The sequence below is a fragment of the Schistocerca gregaria genome, chromosome 8, assembly GCF_023897955.1.
Source record: "Schistocerca gregaria isolate iqSchGreg1 chromosome 8, iqSchGreg1.2, whole genome shotgun sequence".
NCBI classification, from domain to species: Eukaryota; Metazoa; Arthropoda; class Insecta; order Orthoptera; family Acrididae; genus Schistocerca; species Schistocerca gregaria.
Window position 1 is genome coordinate 293,316,496 of NC_064927.1, and position 25,624 is coordinate 293,342,119.

The 25,624-nt window shown below is 43.0% G+C and overlaps 2 protein-coding genes across 2 annotated transcripts in view; one reads left to right on the plus strand and one right to left on the minus strand.

The window, feature by feature from the left end:
• The window catches only part of LOC126284161 (uncharacterized), a 440,490-nt gene that overhangs the window by 94,878 nt on the left and 319,988 nt on the right, over nt 1-25,624 (plus strand). The gene's annotated exons all lie outside the window — the stretch shown is intronic.
• Nucleotides 143-14,502, minus strand: LOC126284162 (cuticle protein 19-like). Its single transcript, XM_049982885.1, has 3 exons — nt 14,433-14,502; nt 13,099-13,224; nt 143-1,969 (listed from the first exon to the last, which is right to left on the minus strand). The coding sequence occupies exons 1-3, from the start codon at nt 14,454-14,456 to the stop codon at nt 1,712-1,714; spliced, it is 408 nt and encodes a 135-aa protein (XP_049838842.1). The 5' UTR covers nt 14,457-14,502; the 3' UTR covers nt 143-1,711.

A 25,624-nucleotide genomic window follows, 5' to 3' on the forward strand; every position in this document is an offset into this window, starting at 1 on the left:
GTTTGATGCAGAGTACATAAAAAATTATTTGTAAGAGAGAGAAAATTTACATTCCTCTCTCTTAAAACTATAATGAAGTCATAGCATTTTTTTTAGGTTTTCTTCTTGGAAGAATAAAAAAGTTCCGCTGTCGTATATTTTAATTGCTATTCACAATACTTTGTTGTTAAAATCGTTCAAGAACTTAAGTTGTAAATGATTTTATACATTAACATCCAGTATATATTAGTCTGTTGTCTGTGTATTTCTACAGATGACCAAGTAATTGGTACAAGTGATGCTTCTAACAACAGAATGGATCATTCCCTTAGAACTGTTACGCGGTTCGTTAAAGGTACCCATAACTTCAACTACCACTAACTACAGTTGTGAAGGAGACTAGATATTACTGCCGTGTTCCTACAAACATTTCACCCAGTGTTTCGTCGCGGAAACTAAATCAGCCTTAAAAGGAGATGTAACTCTGAAGTATTATCATCATGGACGCTCGCAGAAATCATCCGGGGAGGGGCAGACTTTAAAATTGTAATTTTTGATGTAAAAGAGTTCATCAGTTACAGACGTCATGCCGCAAGAATAAAATTTTATTGCTGACAGAAAAGGACATACCATATCCTAGAAAACTGATTGTTATTTGCTACAAATCGATTACATTGATACTTAAAACTCTGTACTCCAGATTTCCCCCTTTGCTTAGGCCTACAATAGTCCCTTTGCATTGCAGATCGCCGGTCGGAGTGGCCGTGCGGTTCTGGGAGCTACAGTCTGGAACCGAGCGACCGCTACGGTCACAGGTTCGAATCCTGTCTCGGGCATAGATGTGTGTGATGTCCTTAGGTTAGTTAGATTTAATTAGTTCTAAGTTCTAGGCGACTGATGACCTCAGAAGTTAAGTCGCATAGTGCTCAGAGCCATTTGAACCATTGCAGTGTGTTCCCAGTCAGTCTGGATTCCTCGTCAGATACCAGCGACTTAGTTTGGTTACATTTGCGAAGACAAGGGGGTGGGTGGTTAGAGTGTGTATATAATTATTAAAAAAGGTCCTGTATAGGAAACACACTGGTGCTAAATATGTAAGGGCATTTTGCAGGGTAATTTCTGTGAGCTAAGTCTTTAGAGAGCTGATACTGGAAACAGATGGTCGTTGAAATTATATCTGGTAAGTAGGAGGATTCACAGTTCATTTAACTAATGCATTTATGAGAAACGGAGCAAGAGTAGCTTACTCTCTGGAAGTTTGCCTGTCATTGGATGCTTCAGAGAATAGCATGCATGTATTGATTACATAATTTGTCACTTCTTTACCATTCTTGAAAATTGCGTATTCGAATACATTGTTTTTGACTATGTATTGTGTTTACTGATTTGTTGTCCCACAGCCTTTTGCCGGAAGTATACCCGTCAATTTATTTATGATCTTTAGGTATAGTGGCTCTTCTAAATGCCATTTGAAGTAAATTACTTACACCGGTGCGTGAGTAGACTGTCGTGTTTGGAACCGGCATTGGCATAGGATGGCTTTTACCAGTAGTTGGGACGCGAAGGGCACATAAAGTGTGATGTCCTATGTGTTGTTCGGTCAAATCTACTGTCTAAACGAGCTTCAGTAAACAATCAGATTACTAGGAGTAAGGGTATTGCGATGTAGAGGTTCTGTAGTAACTGCCACCTCGATAGAAGTTTGCGACAGTGAAAGAAGTGTGCGAGTTCGTCAATAGTAGTAGCTGTGGTTGTTGTTGCTGCTGCCCCCGTTGCTTGGCTGCGAGCTGGCGGTGCCGCTGAAGGTGACGTCGGCGCGGAAGCCGTGCTCGGGGTCGGCGGTGTAGACGACGGTCCGCGTGCGGCCGTCCGGCTCGAGCAGCGTGTACTGACCCTTGACCACGCCGCCGTCACGGCGCTCCTCGTGCGCCTGTGCGTTGCCTGACTCCGGGTCCTCGACGCCGAACGCGAACGAGTAGTCTGGCTTCGCCTGTCGACAGTATCACACGACGGTGCAACAACTGGAAGAGTGTAGAAGCGTAGAGTAACATCCTTAAAGAACGCTGGCGCGTGCCGCATGATTCCACGAAACTGTGAAGTTCCCTGCAGAAATACTGAGCCATGCTGTCTCTTTAGCTGTCTGTAAATACGACAGTGTTGCCGTTGCACGATTGTGCACGAACAGACCTCTCGTTTATGTCCTATGAATGTGCAGTGATACTCGTATCGGGCGATCTGGATGGCCAAATAATTCGTTCGAATTGTCGAGAATGTTGTTCAATCCAGTCGCGGACCCGCTGACACGGCGCATTCTCATCCATAAAAATTCCATCGTTGTTTCGTGCAGTTCGTCTCCAAGTAGCTGAACACAATTTAGCCAGTGATCGGGTTCAGTTGGACCAAAGGACCCAGTCCATTCCATGTAAAAGCCCACACCGTTACGGAGCCAGCAGCAGCTTCCACAGTGCCCTGTTGATAAGTTGGGCCCATAGTGTCGTGGGGTCTGCGCTACACTCTAACCCTACCATCAACTCTCACCAGCTGAAGTAGAGACTAATCTGACCAGGCCACGGTTTTCCAGTCGTCTAGAGTGTCCAACCGATATGGTCACGAACCCAGGAGAGGAGCTGCAGGAGATGTGCTGTTAGCAAAGACGCTCGCGGCGGTCGTCTGCTGTCATAGCCCATTAACGCCAAATTTCGCAGCACTTTTAACGGGTACGTTCGTCGTACGTCACACATTGACTTCAGCAGTTATTTCACGCAGTGTTGGTTGTCTGTTAGCATGGACAGCTCGACTTAAACGCCGCTGGTCCCGGTCGTTAAGTGAAGGCCCTCGACCATTGCGTTGTCCATGATGAGAGGTAATATTTAAAATATGGTACTCTCGCCACACTATTGACGGAATATTGAATTTCCTGAGAATTTCCGAAATGGAATGTCCCATGTGTGTAGCTCAAACTGCCATTCCGCGTTCAAAGCATGTTATCTCTTGTCGTGGGTCAGAATTACGACAGAAACCTTTTCACATGAATCATCCGACGTAAAATGACAGCTCCGACAACGCACTGCCCTTTTATTCCCCGTGTATGTGCATATAACTATCCCAGATATCTGTCAACAGTGTACTATGTGTGTATAAGAAGTAAGAAGGACCAATAAGAATGGAAGACGTAGAATGAAGAGCTTCGATTAAAAGGTATGTAAGACAGGGACGAAATCTTTTGCCCCTGATGTTCAATCTGTACTTCGAAGAAGCTACAACGCAAATACAAGAAGGGCTCAAGAGTGGGATTAAAATTCAAGGTGAAAGAATATAAGATTCGCAGATGAACAGAATGGATAGCCCAATAAGAACAGAATACGGAATGAGTGTAAACCAAGGAAAGACGAAAGCACTGAGTAGCAGATGACATTAGCGCTAAACTTAACGTCAAAACTGATGACCACAAAGTAGATATGAAGTTACGGAATTCTGCCACATCGGACGAAGCAACAACGACATGAAAATTAGACTAGCATAGGCTAAGAGAATATTTCTGACTTAAAGAAGTCTTTTAGTATCAAATACATTCCTTAATTTGAGGAAAAAGTTTCTGAGAATATAGGATTAGAACACTGCATCGCATGGTAGTGAATCATGAACTGTGGGAACACTGTAAAAGAAGGGAATCGAAGCGTTTCAGATGTGGTGGTATAAAAGGATGTTGTAGGGTAGTTGCACTGATAAAGTAAGGAATGACGAGGTTTTCAGCAGAATCTATGAAGACAGCAAAATTTTAAAAATACTAAGAAGAGCCATTATGTCAACACTAGCAAATAACTTCTGCAGTACTAGAGGGGACTCAATAAATGAAAATTGCAAGGGAAACAGACTGCGGGCCACTGTGGCCGAGCGGTTCTATGTGCTTCAGTAGGGAACCACGCTGCTGCTACGGTCGCAGGTTCGGATCCTGCCTCGGGCATGGATGTGTGTGATGTCCTTAGGTTAGTTAGGTTTAAGTAGTTCTAAGTCTAAGGGACTGATGACCTCAGATGTAAAGTCCCATAGTGCTTAGAGCCATTTGAACTCTTTTTTAACAGGCTGGATTACAGCCAACAGGTTGTTGAGCACATACGGTGCAAGTGCTGCTGTGAGACGGAGAGAGTGGCACAGGAGATGAATTCGTCAGATGACTGTTGACTAGACAGAAACGCCATCAACACAAGATAACTGTACAATCGTTGGGTGCCAGACTGCTTTTCGAGTTGGTCAGAATCACAAGTATGTTGTGCCAATGCGGAATCAGTCGGTTCAGGAGGACTATACTTAGCCCTGTAGGATCTCAACAGCTCCATGTGGCTAGGATAGACATTGATCGCTCGGTCGTGGAAGATATGTACAGCTACGTTACGTGCCTTGCGTTAAGAAGTCTGCTTGTTCACAGCAAAAGAATACCCACCTTGGCAGTGTTTAAGCGTCTGGAGTAGGGCTGTTAATAAAATGTCGGAATAACGAAACTTTCCAAAACGCTCGATATAAATCGGCGATATTTTTCCCTCGATATATGTATATCAAACGGTTTCATTTTGTATTATATTTCTTTCACAATTTTCGGAAAATACTTGACGCTGTTCTTTTGAAATTGTTGTTGGACATAATTTTACTGTGTGAGGAGTCTTACTGCTTTTTGAGGTTCCATCACATCAGTCTTTCTCTTTGGCTATGTGAAACTATTATATGTGGTACAAAAGAACAACTGCGATTGCTACGGTGGGGAGGGGGGATGGAGGGTGCGCGCGATGTGAAGAAACAGCACACAAATTGCGTTAAAAAAACAATTTTTTGCGCAACTAATGTACTATTTCTTCATATCGACATTCTTCAAAAACAGTTGCCGAAAATGATGAACAAAAATCCGAGTGACAAGATTGGCCTTTGCGGTATGTGGAGACGTGTGAGGTAAATGCTGACGAAATAGGCACTCTCCGCTACCAACAGTAACTTCGACGTTTAGCTGTTCCACGCAGTTTTCACACAACTGCTAGATCGCTGGAGTTCGCAGTAATGAAAAAAAAAAAAAAAGCAAACAACCGGGAAGTTAATATGAAGTGTTCCGGGCAAATCCGATATGTGACGAAATCGAGTGACAGACCCATCAGACACCTTATTGTGCCACTTAACATTGAGTTTCCAATGTTAGCAAAGTGGTTATCGCCAAGCGTGAACGTGCATCGTTTTCCTTTCAGTTCAAATGTCTAAAACCGGAAGTAGATTTACAAAGTGCAGCCGATATTTTCTCCGCTTATTTATCGTTAATTTCTTCGATGTATTGAGAACCGATAATGACAGTTTATAAACATCCATACATCGGAGACCCAGTAGTTTTTAAAAATATCAGCAGTCCTAGTCTAAAGCACAAGCGACTCAGCAAGGCGACCGTAGTTTCGGCTTCCTTTGATGGTAGAGACTAGTGCCCATTGTAATGACTCCAATGGCAACACAGGACACAGGAGTGGCACTGCGTCGGCTTTTCAAACGAGTCCCAGTTGTACGTACAAAGCGTGGCTGAGATACATATGTGTCGAACCTCCGCGGAAGACCAATGTTGGCAGATTGCATTTATCATCGTATGAGACCATGTAAAGTCAACAAATAATCTAATTTACTGGTATCTCAGATTTTGTTACATTTTGGTCCAATGATAGTATCGGAGTGGGGGAAATCTCAAATGAATCTTCTTGAGATCTTGAGTTTCTGAGTTATTAAAGTCTAAATTTAAAACATTGTGCGATGTCACGTTTTCAAACATTGAAATGGCCATATCTCAATCTAACTGACTTACTGAACTACACTCCTGGAAATGGAAAAAAGAACACATTGACACAGGTGTGTCAGACCCACCATACTTGCTCCGGACACTGCGAGAGGGCTGTACAAGCAATGATCACACGCACGGCACAGCGGACACACCAGGAACCGCGGTGTTGGCCGTCGAATGGCGCTAGCTGCGCAGCATTTGTGTACCGCCGCCGTCAGTGTCAGCCAGTTTGCCGTGGCATACGGAGCTCCATCGCAGTCTTTAACACTGGTAGCATGCCGCGACAGCGTGGACGTGAACCGTATGTGCAGTTGACGGACTTGAGCGAGGGCGTATAGTGGGCATGCGGGAGGCCGGGTGGACGTACCGCCGAATTGCTCAACACGTGGGGCATGAGGTCTCCACAGTACATCGATGTTGCCGCCAGTGGTCGGCGGAAGGTGCACGTGCCCGTCGACCTGGGACCGGACCGCAGCGACGCACGGATGCACGCCAAGACCGTAGGATCCTACGCAGTGCCGTAGGGGACCGCACCGCCACTTCCCAGCAAATTAGGGACACTGTTGCTCCTGGGGTATCGGCGAGGACCATTCGCAACCGTCTCCATGAAGCTGGGCTACGGTCCCGCACACCGTTAGGCCGTCTTCCGCTCACGCCCCAACATCGTGCAGCCCGCCTCCAGTGGTGTCGCGACAGGCGTGAATGGAGGGACGAATGGAGACGTGTCGTCTTCAGCGATGAGAGTCGCTTCTGCCTTGGTGCCAATGATGGTCGTATGCGTGTTTGGCGCCGTGCAGGTGAGCGCCACAATCAGGACTGCATACGACCGAGGCACACAGGGCCAACACCCGGCATCATGGTGTGGGGAGCGATCTCCTACACTGGCCGTACACCTCTGGTGATCGTCGAGGGGACACTCAATAGTGCACGGTACATCCAAACCGTCATCGAACCCATCGTTCTACCATTCCTAGACCGGCAAGGGAACTTGCTGTTCCAACAGGACAATGCACGTCCGCATGTATCCCGTGCCACCCAACGTGCTCTAGAAGGTGTAAGTCAACTACCCTGGCCAGCAAGATCTCCGGATCTGTCCCCCATTGAGCATGTTTGGGACTGGATGAAGCGTCATCTCACGCGGTCTGCACGTCCAGCACGAACGCTGGTCCAACTGAGGCGCCAGGTGGAAATGGCATGGCAAGCCGTTCCACAGGACTACATCCAGCATCTCTACGATCGTCTCCATGGGAGAATAGCAGCCTGCATTGCTGCGAAAGGTGGATATACACTGTACTAGTGCCGACATTGTGCATGCTCTGTTGCCTGTGTCTATGTGCCTGTGGTTCTGTCAGTGTGATCATGTGATGTATCTGACCCCAGGAATGTGTCAATAAAGTTTCCCCTTCCTGGGACAATGAATTCACGGTGTTCTTATTTCAATTTCCAGGAGTGTATAAGTTGTACAATTTTATTCAGTTTCTTGTAAGCTTGGAAAATATTTACTATTTGACCACAGTCATAAAACTGCTGAATTTTCACAAACAATTTTTTCTTAAAATTTAAAAATGTTTTTATTGTTTTGGAACAAAAAATGTCGTACATTATTTGTTAAATCGTTTGCCAAATTTCATGATAGCGTTCCAGTGGGAATATATTAAAATACGATTTATTGTATTGGTAAGTGCAGCATCCATTACGTAGTGTGTGTGGCTCTGGACTTAGTAACAAGTTCTTGCATGGCAGCAAACCATAAGAGTCTGTCAGATCATTGTTATTTTTTATTTGTTGACTGTTTATTACATTATTAGAAATTATCCATTTAAATTAAGATTTGGCTCTCCCTTGTCACTTTTGAGAGCGTTTTAACATCATAACAACAAATGCTCAGTAAAGATTGAATATGTTACTTAAAGGATGTATATCTACCTTAGGTTTCGTAAAACAGCTTTAAAAAAAAATCATGCTTGTCATCGCCATTTTTGCGCATAGAAATGTAACCTTTTTTGCTAAGCTTTTGTCTGCTTGTATCAACAACACAATAAAACTCTCATGAACAAGACTGTTTTTTTGCAGCAAGGACTCCCAGGCGTAATGTTGGGAATAGAGTATGTCTCCTCCTTTCACTTATTCTTCTTTTTTTTTTTTGCTTTGTTTTGTTTTGTTTTTGTTGCAGTGTAGTTGCTTGTTTCAAATTCTTTTTCTTTAAAAGTATACATCCAATTTTTGGGTATGGAAGTCAACATTACAAACTTTTCACTTTCAGTAGAAATGTAAAATCTGTCAAGTTATTGATCAATAGTTGCTGCTTGTGGATGAGCAGATGTTTATGTTTATTATTTTAGTCATCAAGTCTTCTACAACTCTGTGCACTTTTCCGTCTCTTTTTTCCAGTTAAATGCAGTTACAGTTCCCTTTCTCTAGATAATTTTAGTCTACATAAAGTGCAGATTTTCATTTTTGTTCAATACCCATTATGATATCAGTTGTCCAATATCCTTGGTCACCCACTGTGAGTTTCTTTTTAAGGGATTGACACAGTACTTTCACTTTTTATGCCTAGCTTTTGATGCAACAACCTGCTTGCCTATCGCAGTCCAGTGCTATGGTAATTTTATCTCGACGTTTCATCTCTACTGAAGTGTGTTAGGTGTCAGTAGAAGTGAATATTTTATTTTATTGTTGCTTGTTAGTAATATGTTTATATTGTGCTACAATCATAAGCTGGCACTAGTTCAAAAGTTATATAAAATTAAGTAAATCGTTATGAGGTATCATTTACTGCATTTTTTGAATGAGGTACCTAAGTGTGCGTAATTAGTACACGGTAACTTCATTTTAACTTAAGTTTTATGAACCAACTTGCAAACCACGTACTGTTGTCCTACAGGTTGATAAAAAATTTTAGTAAAATAAATGAATTATATTTCCATTGGAATACCGTCGTGGAATCTGGCACAGATTAGCACATAATTTGCGACAAACATACATTTTGCATAACTTGAAAAACTTGCACTTTCTTAATTATAAGATTTTAAAATTAATTAGTTTGAAAAAATTTAGCAGCACTGTTACAAATATGCTTAAAAGCACGTATTTTTAAAGCTTATTAAAAACTAAGTCAGATAGTAGAAATATGATGTCTATAACTCAAAGTTTTAGGTACGAACACTTTTGGTGTAAAAATGCGACAAAATCAGACAATTTTGGAAACTTTGATAATTAAAAACTCGAAAACAAAGTGTCAAAGATCTTTAATATTTTATAGTAGAATAAAATGGCAAATAATCACAATATTCTAAATCGTCAAGGATCAAATTCATTTTTATATTGGTTGATCTCATTCAGAGTGACACCATTTTCAAACTGGCTCACCGTCTCTCGTGAGGATGTAGGGTTGCAGATGGATGGGTGCACTGCACGATTACCTCAGGTTCGCAGACTCACCAAGCTGGACAGCAGGCGTGACATCTCTAATGTCAAGGCTGGTGGCTCTATTTTTGAGGTCTTACAGACGTTATCTCTCAACAAGATAACACAAGACCGCACTTAAAGAGGATATTCGGTTGTTGCCTTGACCATGACTTCGTACATATATCATGAATTGTCGCCAGCCACTGCCATTAACAAAATTGTGGTTAGAGTTGTAGCAGCGTGGAATGCCGTTACCATACTGGTCGAACCATGCTCAGTTCGACTCGATGTCCAGCTGCATTAGAGTCATTGTTGCTGCCAGCGCTGTGTACTAAATTTCGCACTCTGTTCACCCCTGAACAGCAACAACATTAATCATTAGTTTTCTTACAGTACTTTGTACGCAATATAAGTGAAATGTTATTATTTGCTATCTTTCCCGTCCGTCGGCGGATTGTATGTAGATATGTCTCCATTTTCACAAGAGTTTTTTCGATAATTATCACTAGGCTTACACGTGCTGAGAACTACAATTTCTCAGGACATTTTTTTTTAGAACGTATGCATAATGCTTGACGATACATACGAGGAAACTGATAGATGTGCTGTTCGCTACAAACAGGCAATATTGTCGTGAATCAGCGTTTTTCGATATGTTTGGTAAGACGCCCCTCTCTCTCTCTCTCTCTCTCTCTCTCTCTCTCTCTCTCTCTCTCTGTGTGTGTGTGTGTGTGTGTGTGTGTGTGTGTGTGTGTGTGTGTGTGTTGTCCAACTGTGAAGAGCGTTTAACTCTCGATTCCAACGAACGCTATGTCAGACGGCCTTTAGTCAGACTGCTTTTAAGATCCATTCTTGTTTTGGATATTTACCTTCTCAAGCAGGCGCGGCCGTTTTGAATAGATAAGTGTCCAGAACAGGAGTGGTCACTGTAACAGTCTGGTAATAATAACGTGACCACATTTTCGCACTGGAACAGACACCACTCGTGTATACGTGCATGATGCACACTTTCATATGAAGTAGAGAATGAGGAAAGGGAGGGGATATGTGGGAATTAGTGCCGGACTGGGATTCGAATCCGTATTTACTGTCATTTGTTACCAGTTACAGGTGCAACCTCACATCACGACGTTGAGCGCCCTAAATCCAAAACAATCATTAGGCCTACCGATTCTCTTGGTATGTAGTCACTCTTCCCGTTACACATCGTCGACGGAGAGGTCAGAGACAAGGGACAAGAGGTTAGATATTGTAACGCAGTTATTTTGTCAAGCACAAAATGCACGTGGCAAAGCCGGCCAGGGTGGCCGAGAGTTTCTAGGCGCTGCAGTATGGAACCGCGCGACTACAGTCGCAGGTTCGAATCCTGCCTCGGGCATGGATGTGTGTGATATCTGTAGGTTAGTTAGGTTCAAGTAGTTCTAAGATCTAGGGGACTGATGACCTTAGAAGTCCAACGTATGGAAACGTGTTACACCGTTACCTGTCATATGTGATCATCTTTGACTGCGTGTTTCTCCTGATTATCCCGACTTTCATTTCTGTAGCTTCCCTACTGCCCGCATTGTAAATAAATTCCTTACTAGGCGGTGAAATACCAGCTGTAAGAAACAAAGTCCGACGTTGGTACAGGAGATTCGCAGGTGAGTGATCTGCTAGGGAACAATGTTAGTCGGGGATTCTTTGCTGATCTACTGCGGTTACATCCAACTCCCAAAGGCTGCAGGATATGTTGACTGTAATGTCTGCGGATTAGATCGGTGGTTTTTGTATCTTATGGGAGTCCAACTATCTCCTAGCAGTGTGGGTCTACTGCACAAGGTTGGGATGTTTCCCGACTAACAATGGCATCTTTAAAGTCGACATAACACACAATCATTATACGGATGTTATGCAGGGATGTTTCAAAGAACAAAGCATAGGCTTAGTTCACTTTGAGCAGGCTTAGAGTCATTAGATCACAAGCAATCAGAGACTTGCAGGAATATGATATCTTCCGATCGCTGACTGCATGTCCCACCTCGTACTCGATTTAAAAAAAAAAAATCCCAAGACCTCCATAAGCTCATCGGAGCGCTGCCACGTTAGATAGTTGTACATTGAAGAGCCAAAGAAACTGGTACACCTACCTAATATCGTGTATGGCCCCCGTGAACACGCAGAAGTGTCGCAGCACGACGTGGAATGGACTCAACTAATGTCTGAAGTAGTGCTGGAGGAAAATGACACCATAAATCTTGCAGGGCTGTCCAAAAATGCGTAAGAATACGAGGGAGTGAAGATCTCTTCTGAACAGCATGTTGCAAAGGCATCCCAGATATGCTCAATAACGTTCATGTCTGAGGAGTTCGGTGGCCATCGGAAATCTTTAAACTCAGAACAGTGTTCCTGGAGCCTCTCTGTAACAATTCTGGACGTGTGGGGTGTCGCATTGCCCTGCTGGAATTGCCCAAGGCCGTCGGAATGCACACTGGACATCAGTGGATGCAGATGATTAGACAGGATGCTTACGTATCTGTAACTTACCATAGTCGTATGTAGACGTATGAGGGGTCCTATATCACTGCACACGATCCACACCATTACAGAGCCTCCACCAGCTTTAAGAGTCCCCCTGCTGACATGCAGGGTTCATTGATTCATAAGGTTATCTCCATACCCGTACACTCCATCCGCTCGATATAATTTGAAACGAGATTCGTCCGACCAGGCAACATGTTTCCTGTCATTAACAGTCCAGTGTTTGTGCTGTCGGCCCCAGGTGAGGCTTAAAGACTAGTGTCGTGCTGTCATCTAGAGTACAAGAGTGGGCCTTCGGCTCTGAAAGTCCATATCGATGATGTTTCGTTGAATGGTTCGCACGCTGACGCAAGTTGATGGCCCGGCATTGGAACCTGCAGCAATTTGCGGAAGGGTTGCACTTCTGTCACGTTGGAACGATTTCTCTTCAGTCGTCGTTGGTCCCGTTATTGCAGGATCATTTTCCGGCCGCAGATATGTCGGAGATGTGATGTTTTACTGGATTGCTGATAATCACGGTACACACGTGAAATGGTAGTACGGGGAAATGCCCACTTCATCGCTACCTCGGAGATACTATGTTCCACCTGTCGTGCGTCGACTATAAACACCACGTTCAAACTCACTTAAATCTTTATAATCTGCAGCACCAGTAACCGATCTAACAACTGCGCCAGCGCCTTATTCTGCCTCTTTACATCCCCCTGTATTTGAATATGCATGTCTATACCAGTTTCTTTGGCACTTCATTTTATATGGGAAATGAAAGACTGTTGGTATAATTCCGTTTTCAAATAGAGTTCTGAAATTTACATGCATGTGGTGGAGAAAGAGCTACTTCTGCTTATGTTCTTCAGTGCTCACTGTCATGTGTGCGTTAGTCGTTGTGTTCACGGAGATAAAGGCAGGTTCGAGTGGATGTTGCAATTGTTATACAGTGATAAAGATGCACAACAAGAAGTGTTATGTTAAGCGACTGCAGGTTACTTTTATCCTGAGTTGCTTTTTGTGGCATTGATATATTGGGCAGAGGACGTCACTACTTCTGGTTTTGCACGGGTTTGATCTGATAGGTGTCCCAGACTGTTTTCATAAACAGCCACTCAACAAAGCTATTACCTTTGTGAGTGCGACTTATTTGCTATAATTGTGTGAACAGCTCTCCCCTCCTCTCCCTATCTGTTTCTCTTTTCTAGCTCGTGTCTCGGAGTATATGTGTGAAATAATTTGTGGAACTCTAAAGGATACCATCGCAGAACAGTGAAATATTGTACGTAGAGTGCATGTGGTATGTAAAGTTGTAATTGCGTTTAATAATACCAGATGAAACACTATACCTCGTGCAACTGAATTCAAGTTTTACATTAATTCAACGGATATGTACTCACCACGAAATCCACAGCTCCACGCGGATTAGCCACCACCTGTCGAATGGCGCCAGAAACGGGCCCAGAGAAGGTACTGTAGTGGCCACTCGTCTGCGTTATAGCAGCCGCCGTCGTAAAGGAAGCAAGCTGGAAGCAAACGGACCAGTATCACACGTTGGAACTTTATTCTTCAGTTAGACATTTAGGGTGAATAATTAGATCCCTAACAGTCAGAGAAAACATCTGAGAACTATATGAGGACTACATGTCAAGGAGTGTGAATACCTAGCGAAATTACAGTTGCAGTTCGTATAGGCATGACCCAGCTACTAACACTGCAAACTGGAGACGTTTCGGCTGTCGTCGACATGATCATCATTGAGAGAAAAAGCTTTTGTAGTCTCTTGCAAAGTACGTTAGTTATGTAGTACTACTTCAGTACCCTAGACGTTGTGTATGATGTCAGATCTTGAAATATTTTCAGAGCGCAAATTTTAGTCGACTGCTGGACCCACTGTTATCCGCGCTAAATTTGAACGCACAATTGATTAAAATATTTATAAAAAAGATCTGAACATAGCGGTGAGCTCAGTTTGCTTGTGCTGTGGGTTCAATGATACACAGAGCTCTCCATTTCTTCATGTTACGTAGCCTACTCCTTTAGTGTAAGATATACAGCACAGGTGCTGGTGTGCCGACGCCGTCGTCTACTTGATACGTCATCAGTCTCCCACCATCAAATATCACAACGTATTTTCTGTTTTCCTCTGTGGCTGCATTTTCTCTGATGTCCTCTGTATGAATTATCCTCTACAGATGTATGACAACCTTTGAATGAAGTCTCCCGTTCAGAATTAGGTAGTAGACTCCTTACAAACATTCAGAAACATGAAATTTCACTACATCGTTTTCTTGTTTATCCATTTTAAAGAACACACTCAAGACTAAACAGTTTACGTTTGTCTTTTGTAACAAAAATAATTTCATTGATATGACTCTCATCTTCGTGCCAGAGGAATTCATCCTACCTTCGTATTACGAACAGTCGACAGAGCACGAAATTTCCTTCAAACGGATATTGCGTCCCTTATTTGAGTAGTTTCTGCGCTCTTGGCCAAATCGATTTTTTAAATTCATTTTTTATGATGGCAGACACTGATGCGAACTTTTGTAGTAGGCACTTTATTGATCCATATGTATAGATAGGCATGCCAAAAAAGTGTCTCGTAATGCAATTGGTTGAGCACGAATACTTCACCTTGTGCGTTTTTACAATTAGTTCGCACTGTGAGGTTAAGTTTAATTTGTAAGTACTCTCTGGATGACTAATTTCAAGATAAAAGTAGTTTACATACCATGATCAGAGCTGCCACGGTCATTTCGGTACTGGATACCGTCAGTGTTCTGCGCTGCAGGTGTCCGCTGACTGATGCCAGGGAATCGAAAAGGGCAGTTTATATAGTACCGGTCCCACCACCGTACGCACATCTCCAATTTGCGTAAGAACGTCTGCAGACGCCATGACAACCGCAGCTGTCTCCCTATAAACCGCGAGTCGAATGCCTGGTCCGCACTGCTACCTTCTGAGAAACCACACATTTTCCATTCAGTATACACGTTTCGGACTGACAGCTACGATCTCTTCTGTCAGGTCCTTTCGTACAGCTTTTACCTGCGTTCCACACAGAGAAACTTTAGACGTACTTGGTTCCAATATAAGTGCGTTCATGTTACTTCCGAGTGTAAAACAGAATTAGTTAATGTGTATGCATTAATCGAGGAATACTAACAAAATTAAATTCCTGTTTCAACGGCAAAAGCGGTAGTGTCTATGTTAGTAAATAAGAAGTAGAATGAATGCCTGTGACAGGAATCATTGCCGTTCTGAGTCTCAGAACGAGGTTTGGATCTGAGTTGAGCCATCGTAACATTATTTTTCTTCGTTGTGCACCTAGATGATGCTGGTCTTCACTAGCCCTGATAAAATTTTCCTTACAGGCTGTCGCTGAGTCAACCATCCATTCTTCTCAGACCATATCCTGCCTGTCCAGTGAATTGCCTGCAAGACGATGAAATTGATATCTAAAATAAATAAGATTGTATTATCCTCCCTAAACCTCAAGGGCAATTAACGATGTTCGATCGGAGATAGGTTATAGGTGAATACTTCGTTATAAAGAATCACAGATGGAAATTAATATCTTCCGCGAAACAAGAGAACATTAAGACGGGCACGTTAATAATTTCATCTGTCGCTTTTATCACCGGTGTGACTCTGCATTCACAGAAGATTAAGTAATACTGTAGTAGTAATTTGGGAGCAACATCATGACAAAATTCCCATAATACTTTTCAGCGATATTGTTTCGTTCGTGGTTTAATTAAACTCCATAATTTTTACAAACAGTTTTTCTATCTTTCCATCGCTCTTGAAAGACAAGTTAGTGACTGACCATGAAATTACATGTACGTTCAATGTAATTTTATGCAAGCAGAAATCCTATTGTAGATAGAAAGCTGAAAATCATATTATAATTTAGGACTATTGTGCGGTCTTAAGTTTTCTCGTTTCAGTACTAAAATTGTTGCCTAATGTCAGATCGGAGTGACTTTCAGTGGAAAAAGAAAAAAATATATAGTTTTATTCTCATTACTGTTACTAGTACTGTGAGTAATAAGAACAAAAAATCTAAACAGTGATTTCAATTTCCCTGCCATGGAAACAACAGTAATCTAAAAAAAATGTATGGACGAAAGAAAATAGGGATACCTCACAGGAGCAACAGACAACAGCAAAGGAATTTTTTTCACACACACAATTTCACAAAAATATGACAAATCCATCACCCAGAAGTGAAAACTCTTGGAAGTACGGCAGAGAATCGAAGACGAATTTACAACCATTTGCAAATTTTCTCAGACCGCACAGCAGAAGCTAATGCTGTCCAGGATGGTGTAAAACATTCTGTAATATAGTGATATAAGTCGAGAAGAAAGGGTGAGGGAGGGAGCATGTACATTTCCATATACACAATTTAGCTTCCCAGTTATGTTTGCAAACGTATGAAACGATTTCTTATAAATTATGTGGGCATATTTCATAGATTAACTTGTTCCACGCATGACAGCTCGATTGAAAAGAAAAATTACTCAAGAAATTACTTTCGGTCATATAAATAAAATAAACTGGACCTGGGAAGGGGGATTTTATGGGAACTTGTAAGAGGCTTTGGCTCTGTAAACTGTATTTTTGCTACATTGACAAACCCTCAATCAATGGCCCCTCTACTGCTCTGTCCTACAGGTAGCGCGCGAAAGTTTTTTACGTCAGGGGAGTGTGGCCACTGGCTTTGAATAACTTTACTCTCCGTGGGGTCACTAATGCTAATTACAAACTTGTTTTTAATTTAATATTGGAAGAGTTAATTATTAAATTCATTGTACAGTACTGAAACAGTTCTGTTATTTAAGTGCTTTGTATCATCGTTAATGTGAATTTTAATTTTTTATTATATTAGTGTATTTTGCTCTGCGTTACTTTTAGTAAATTAATCAGTTTCTAAATTCATATTTTTTTCCTACCAATAAGCTGGCGCTCCTTACTTCCTACCCTGGGGAACAACCGCCAATTGATCAAGGTCATCCAGGGGAAACCCCAATATGTCTTACGCAATACTGAGAGCTATATTCAAATAATCATCCAAGGGAACCGCTGCCCTAAATGCACTTCTCAGGCTATTGGACACGTAACTCGAAACTGGTTACATCCTATAAAATTGGCGGGAAACTCCTGAACCAATGAGAGGACATTAAAATGGCGGGAAAACACTCCAGTCCTGCTGGACCAATAACATTAAAGAGCTCCCCCTTCTCCCCTCTTCTCATTCTTTGTAACTGCACTCATCAAATAAAGTTTTGCATCACCTTGATTCCGAGAGTTCCGGAACCTGTACAGAAAATTGGAATAGAGATCAACATAAACATCATTTCCGCCCTTTTTATTGCTCATGAAAACCACACATTGCATGTTGCACCACCATACAGTGACACCTTCAGAGGTGGTTGTCCAGATTGCTGTACACACCGGTACCTTTGCTGTACAAACCGGTACCTCTAATACCCAGTAGCACCTACTCTTGCATTGATCATGCCTGTATTCGTCGTGGTTCATCCAGGCAGTGTTGGTCCAGATGGTCCCACTCCTCAACGGCGATTCGGCGTAGATCCCTCAGAGTGGTTGGTAGGTCACTTCGTCCATAACACCCCTTATCAATCTATCCCAGTCATGTTCGATAGGATTCATGTCTGGAGAACATGTTGGTCACTCTAGTCGAGCGATGTCGTTATCCTGAAGAAAGTCGTTCACAAGATGCGAACGATGAAGGCGCGAATTGTCGCTCATGAGGACGAATTCACGCATCGTACTGTTGTTACGGCGCCTTCCATAATCACCAGCGGCATACGTCGGCGCCCATATAATGCCACCCCAAAACAGCAGGGAACCTCCATCTTGCTGGCGGGAAAACACTCCAGTCCTGCTGGACCAATAACATTAAAGAGCTCCCCCTTCTCCCCTCTTCTCATTCTTTGTAACTGCACTCATCAAATAAAGTGTGTCCAAGGCGTTACCGGGTAGCCTCCAAACATGTCTTCCACCATTGTCTGGTTGACGGCATATGGACATTAAACGATGAAGAGAACGTGGTGCTGCAGTCCATTCGGCATATTTTTGGGCCCATCTGTACCGCGCTGCATGGTGTCTTTGCAAAGATGGACCTTGCCACGGACGTCGGGAGTGAAGTTGCGCATCATGCAGCCTATTGCGCACAGTTTGAGTCGTAACACGTTTATTCACAACATGGTGGCGTTGCTATCATGGTTCCTACGAGCCATAATTGTCGGCAGCGGTCATCCACCGCAGTAGCAGCCCTTGGGCGGCCAGGTCATTGACAGTTCATGTCTCTCTATATCTCCTCAATGTCCAAATCTGTTTGGTTTACTCCGAGACGCCTGGACATTTCCCTTGTGGAGAGCCCTTCCTGGCACAGGGTAACAATGTGGACGCTCGAACCTCGGTATTGGCCGTCTAGGCATTGTTGAACTACAGACAACACGAGCCGTGTACCTCCTTCATGGTGGAATGACTGGAAGTGATCGGCTGTAGGACTCCCTCCGTCTAATAGGCGCTGCTCATGTATGGTTGTTTACATCTTTGGGCGGATTTAACGACATCTCTGAACAGCCAAAGAGACTGTGTCTATGATACAATATCCACAGTGAACGTCTGTCTTTCAGGAGTTCAGAGAACTGGAGTGATGCAAAACTTTTTTTTTATGTGTGTAGTTAAATAACGCACACCACTTCATTCGGCGATCGTGTACCGCGGGCTGAGGTAAACATTTGTTATAAACATTAATTGTATAGTAAAAGTATTTTGAAATGTAAATGGTGTAATAGTTTATGATTACTAAGAATTTTGTCTTTTGTGATACTATTTTTACTATAATTTTTTGTTTCATATTCTGGAAACTTAACATGCATTACTAATACTACCAGGTACACAAAACACTTCAATACTTCGTGTCGTTGATTATCTTGTTTAACATTTAATATACACAAATATTTACATTTTAATCACCTTTCTGATCATATATTTGCCCATATATTTACATACAAACTGTGCAGGCCACCGTACGGTGCATGGCGGAGGTTGCCACTTGCCACTGCCAGTCATATATAACGCGACCTGGCGCAGGTCCCAAACACTTGAACACTACCCAAGAGTGGCGTCGCTTATCACTCTACACGCCGACTCCTTTATGGATGAACTACACTTTCCCTAAATTCTTCTAATAAAACAAATTCGAATATTCGCTTTTCCAACTACCAACCCGATGTTCTCATTTCATTTCGCTTTGCAGAGTACGCGTAGATATTCAATCGACGTGGCAGTGTCAAGCAGCGTCCATCTAAGCTATATTCGAACGTTAAAAATGTTTTTACCTTATTCATCCGTAATAATTACAGCTTTACTGTATTTATAGCAAGCTGCCACTCATCACACCAACTACAAATTCTATCAAAATCATCTTGTGTACTCGTAAAAACCAACGACGACACCTCCCAATACAACACGTCGTCGTCGTCAACAGCAGCATCACCAAACAGTTGCAGATTGCTTTTAACGCTGTTTGTCTCGTCATTTATTTATAGAGAGAATGAGCGGGGGTCCTATCACACTCCTTTTGTCTCTGAACTGTCACCGTCGAGGATAGTGTACTGGGTTCTATAACTTAATAATTCTTCGTGCCACTGACATATCTGGGAATCGAAACCGTATGGGAACCTAAACCGTATGCGTCGTCGTTTGTCAACGAACTGCAGTGAGGCACCCAGTCAAACGTTTACGGAACTCTACCTGTTACCGTCCGTCCATGATTCATTTGATATAATGTGAGAAGAGAGCAAATTGAATTTTGCACTAGCGATGCGTTTTATATCTGTTCATTTCTGTCTCCAGGAAATTTATTGTATTTGAACTCAGAGCATGTTCAATAATTCTTCAGCAAAGCAGTGTTATGGATACTGGTCTGTAATTATGAGTCACGCGCGCTTTTTCCCACTGGCTTGAGACTTAACACTGGGCAAGAGATTTGCAATTAATGCACCACAAGTAAGAGGCCAGTGCTGCAGAGTACTGCCCGTAAAACACAACTGGGATGCCATCTGGAACAGGAGACTTAATTGTTTTCAATTCTTTCAGTTGTATTTTTATGCCACGGATGCCTATATCTATGTCGTCCATGCAAGGGTCCGTACGACAGTTAAAGGGCGGTATGTTTGTTCGATCGTCCTGCGTGAATGATTTCTTAATCGTGAAATTGAAAACTTCAGGCTTTTTATTTGCTGGCTTCTGTTACCACCCTGGACTAGTTGATGAGTGATTGAATAGAAATCTTCGAGCCCCTTACTCATTTTATGTATGACTAGAATTTTGTCGGGTGCTCGGCAAGATGTTTTGCTAACGTATGACGGCGGAAGTTGTACGCTTCGCGCATCGATCTTACTATGTTGTTGTTGTGGTCTTCACTCCTGAGAGTGGTTTGATGCAGCTCTCCATGCTACTCTATTCTGTGCAAGCTTCTTCATCTCCCAGTACTTACAGCAACCAACGTCCTTCTGAATCTACTTAGTGTATTCATCTCTTGGTCTCCCTCTATGATTTTTACCCTCCACACTGCCCTCCAATGCTACATTTGTGATCCCTTGATGCCTCAGAACATGGCCTACCAACCGGTCCCTTCTTCTTGTCAAGTTGTGCCACAAACTCCTCTTCTCCCCAATTCTATTCAATACCTCCTCATTAGGTATATGATCTACCAATCTAATCTTCAGCATTCTTCTGTAGCACCACATTTCGAAAGCTTCTATTCTCTTCTTGTCCAAACTATTTATCGTCCATGTTTCACTTCCATACATGGCTACACTCCATACATATACTTTCAGAAACATCTTCCTGACACTTAAATCTATACTCGATGTTAACAAATTTCTCTTCTTCAGAAACATTTTCCTCGCCATTGCCAGTCTACATTTTGTATCCCCTCTACTTCGACCATCATCAGTTATTTTGCTCCCCAAATAGCAAAACTCCTTTACTACTTTAAGTGTCTCATTTCCTAATCTAATACCCTCAACATCATCCGACTTAATTCGACTACATTCCATTATATTAGTTTTGTTTTTGTTGATGTTCATATTATATCCTCCTTTCAAGACTGTGTCCATTCCTGCTCTTCCAAGTCCTTTGCTGTCTTTGACAGAATTACAATGTCATCGGCGAACGTCAATGTTTTCATTTCTTCTCCATGGATTTTAATACCTACTCCAAATTTTTCTTTTGTTTCCTTTACTGCTTGCTCAATATACAGATTGAATAACATCGGGGAGAGACAACAACCCTGTCTCACTCCCTTCCCAACCACTGCTTCCCTTTCATATCCCTCGGCTCTTATAACTGCCATCTGGTTTCTGTACAAATTGTAAATAGCCTTTCGCACCCTGTATTTTACCCCTCCCACCTTAAGAATTTGATAGTGTACCAGTCAACATTGTCGAAAACTTTCTCTAAGTCTACAAATGCTAGAAACGTAGGTTGCCTTTCATTAATCTTTCTTCTAAGATAAGTCGTAAGGTCAGTATTGCCTCACGTGTTCCAACATTTCTACGGAATCCAAACTGATCTTGGTTGAGGTCGGCTTCTGCCAGTTTTTCCACTCGTCTGTAAATAATTCGCGTTAGTATTTTGCAGCTGTGGCTTATTGAACTGATTGTTCGGTAATTTTCACATCTGTCAACACGTGCTTTCTTTGGGATTGGAATTATTATATTCTTCTTGAAGTCTGAGGGTTTTTCGCATGTCTCGTACATCTTGCTCACCAGATGGTAGAATTTTGTCTGGACTGGCTCACCCAAGGCCGCCAGTAGTTCTAATGGAATGTTGTCTACTCCCGGGGCCTTGTTTCGACTCAGGTCTTTCAGTGCTCTAGGGACGCCCGAATTTCTACTAAATTTCGGCTGTTAACATTCGCTCTTTTTTGAACCGGTAGTGTGCAACAGTCGCTGTTTCCTCAGCATTTTCCGAATTAAATTATTTAACCTCGGAAGGTCTTTTCCATCCCTAATCCACTTAGCACTTACATCTCCGGGGTAAGATTTAAAATCAGTTTAAACTTTTGCCCACGATTCCTCTACGTCCGTCATATTGGAATTAAATCATGTCTCTTCATTGTCTAAGTGGGGTGTTAACAACTGCTTATTAGCTTTTTTAAGCATAAATACTCTCCTAGCCTTCTTGAAGGATTTATTAACTTTAGTAACCATCGTCACCGCATCGCAGAGCCACTGTTGACGAAGTCATTTGTAGCTAGAAGGTGTAACATATTTATCTAGCTAGTTGTTCCAGATAGTATTCGGAAAACGCGTATTCAAAAGTATTTAACAAGACTGTCTACATGATATTGGTAGTACCAAGCTACTGAGCGTAGATTTCACTTGAATGATTCAACTGTTGGGGGTGATCTGGTGGCCGGTAAAAAATCAACTTCAGTACTCCTAGGCCTGCTACTCGCGTCCAAATAACGCACGGTTAGACTCAGTTTCGACGTCGATGGGCACAGTATTTTGCCAGTGGCAGTGAAAACTCCGCCTCAGTGCTTTCTGCTTCGGATTACAGCCAGCTCTCAGTTCCGAGAGTAATTAGATCTCGACAACTTTCCTGGAGGTCCGGATATTGAGAAAATTTGTTAGGAATACGGCAATTTACCCTTGAAAATTTTGACAGTTTTTGCTCTCTGCCTATCGACTGACGAGCGTTACTGAAATGACAAAAGACAACCGCCTAGACTAAAAAGTCCCCATACGCACTTGACAAGCACTCTTGTTGCACGAGTAGCTGCTTCCTTTGCGGAGTGCACCGCTATCAAGGGGAGACTACAACTCTCCTCCCCATACGGCTGGTCCTGAAATCTGCAGCCAAGACCGTCACTGAATCGACAGAGCCTCTGGTTGAGACCCACCATTCGGCGTCAAACCAAAGGACCCCGATCGACTCTGGATAGGATGCTGCAAACTGTGGGCTCTGCTTGCACCCTGCGAGCGAGGTCAGCAGTCTTCACCACTTCCACCAGCCACCTGTAGGAACTGAGGTTGCCCTCAGAACCCAAGTGGCAGCGTCATTCGACTCGGCGTGAACAACAGCTTGCAGTCCACTGCACCCCGCACCCGCGAAAGCCGTAGGCAGGGCTAGAAAGTGTCTCGGCAGCACATACCATGGGAGGAACAAGCAACACCTAAAGTGTCCTCTGCGACGCTCCTGTTTCTCCGCTACTCCCACACTTAGGCAGCAGCCTGCAGACTGCTGACTAGCCATAAAAGCGTCTTCAACTCTTGGGAAACTGCAGCCAGCTCCTCTATCGTCTGCACACAGCACGTACATACCCTATCCATCCTACTAACTTCAGAATTAAACAATGAAAACAAACCGAAAAATCTCGCTAGTCTCCTGGTGCTTCACGAAAAGAGGCTGGCAGTTGAATTAGTTGGGGGCGACAGTTACAGACCGTCCAAAATATGCGAAGGACTACTTCACTACGGACTGCGCAAATTTACGCATTACCGTTGCTAACAAGCATACTGTACCTCTCAAATACAACAATACGCAATGAATTTTAAGAATTACGCTGTGAACACAAACAGAAGTGCTAAATATGCGACTTGCTAGTCTCCTGGTTCTTCACCAACGAAGGCTGGCGACTGACTATGCAATATCTACATGGAAAACGAGGACTATCAGCATGAAATGAAAAAAAGATAACCCCCCCCCCCGCGCGCGCCCAAATATGTAAAATAGTTACAAGCATACGTAGTGTCGTGTGCACACAATTTATATATACGCACACACAATGCAGTTGCGCATAAATACATACGCACAGCTATGATAGGCGGTTCATCCAATTATTTCGCACACACGTCCAATAATTACAAATAAATGAAATACATGACCACACACTCCATCGTTCCAATGAATAGTGTGAGTATAGGAGGGTGCCGATGCCATCCCCAGAAAATGAACCATTTGTCGTCATGATGAGACAGCCCTACTTTCAGTTGCAGTGCATTATTGACATCACGGCCTCTCTCAAGAGAGACGACTTGACGCGTCGTATGTGGAACAGCGTCAACCTCGCCCCCCCCCCCCCCCCCCCTTTGAGCAGGCGTTTCTTGTAACACTATGTAGAAAGCCTCCGAGGCAAAACGATGGACACCCTCAGCTTGCCTCTGGATGGCACCTACATCTATGTGATATGCGTACACTTTCGACTTCCTGCAGTCTACGAACCATTCGCCTCGTCTTTCATTGGGCGTAACCCTCTTGTTTTGTTGTTCCTAAAGGATTATCGATCGCACATCCACACGTGTCGAATTCTTCGTGATTGTACCTAATTACTTCAAATGGATCGCTGTCTTTCATCCAGTAGATAAAACTGTGTCCATATAAAGTAACTTAAGTAACTTGGGATCGGCGAAGTTGGATTTCGCAAACTCGTGGTGGAATCGGTACATATGGAGTTTGGAGAGGTCCAGAACACATATATCGTTAGGGACAACTCGGCCCGAAACGTGAATAACCAAAAAAAGCATTTGAGGATAACGAGAACCAGTAGCGTTGCTTCGTTTCGGATGAGCTTATGTGCAGTCTGATGGAGACCTTTTTATCTTTGGCTTTCTGTGGGCCACGAAAGCTGGATGTTTACGTGTGAAACAGTGCGGAAACAATTTGTGAAAATTGTTCATGGAACAGTGTTTTGTCAGTTCATTACTGCAGTTATTTTTGTGTAAAGGGGAGGGAAGTAGAATGTTTCACAAACGCGAAAATGGAAGGAAAGAAACATATTTCCATCTAACACGACACAAACGTACTTCCTTAGATCATAACCCTTGTGTCTCACCAACAGACCATGTCGTTCAAATACGATATTGGCTTTGGTATTGTTTATCTTAGGTCTCCAAAAGCCTTTTTACCGCCGATGTGGCCATAACTGATATTTAATTGTAACAAATCGTACAAGTGTGACGCGATAAATGTTCAATGTGCCATTGCATTGAAACGGCGTACTCTCTTAACACAAAAGTTCCAAGAGTAACAACCGAATACGATGAAATCCAATATTGAGTCTACGAAGTGGCAAACAAGCAACGTTACGTGACGCGAACCGAATACTATAAAATGCTGTTTATTAGTCTTGTTTTGGGCCGAACTGTCCCTAACGATAAGTATGTAGACAGGGTTCGCGAGCTGTACTGAAATCTTGTCATCTCCTCAGCGACTAGTCGTTCATTGAAGATTGTGACGCACTTGAAATTTTCCTGGCGATATGCCATATAACACCTATCCCACCAGTAAACTGAAGGAATTTCGCGATGTCCCCTAGCATTTTCCACTATTTTCCGAAAATTGAATGGTGCATAAACATTGAAAAAATCTTTTCCGAAATCGCCAGCAATGAACTCTTTCAGCCAGCAACGCTGCTTGGATGAGGTGCCACGAGTGGCACTAAAATGTTCCATTCCCAACCTGAGACATTGTCGGAGGTTTCGGTAGTCCAGCACACATCGCTGCTAGTTCCCCAGCGTTGTCATCATCTTGGAGCAGAAACTTTGCGTTGCACTTGGCGCTCCGGGCATGGTGGCGAGTCGCAGTGTGTGTGTGTGTGTGTGTGTGTGTGTGTGTGTGTGTGTGTGTGTGTGTGCGTGCGTGTGCGCGCGCGCGCTCGTGCTCTGATTATTTCCCGTGTGTGCATCCGTCGTAAGCCTCCAAATTGTACTTCGTTGGTTGGCGTACCCGCAGAAATTGTATACTTCCAAGTAAAGGATGTAATTTAAATCTTCAGAAGGCCTGTACTATTCCTCACTCACTTTTGGGTTATTCGCCGTGGTCTACCTATTGACAAAGTACAACGTGTTCGAAGAAGAGCAACATGTAAAC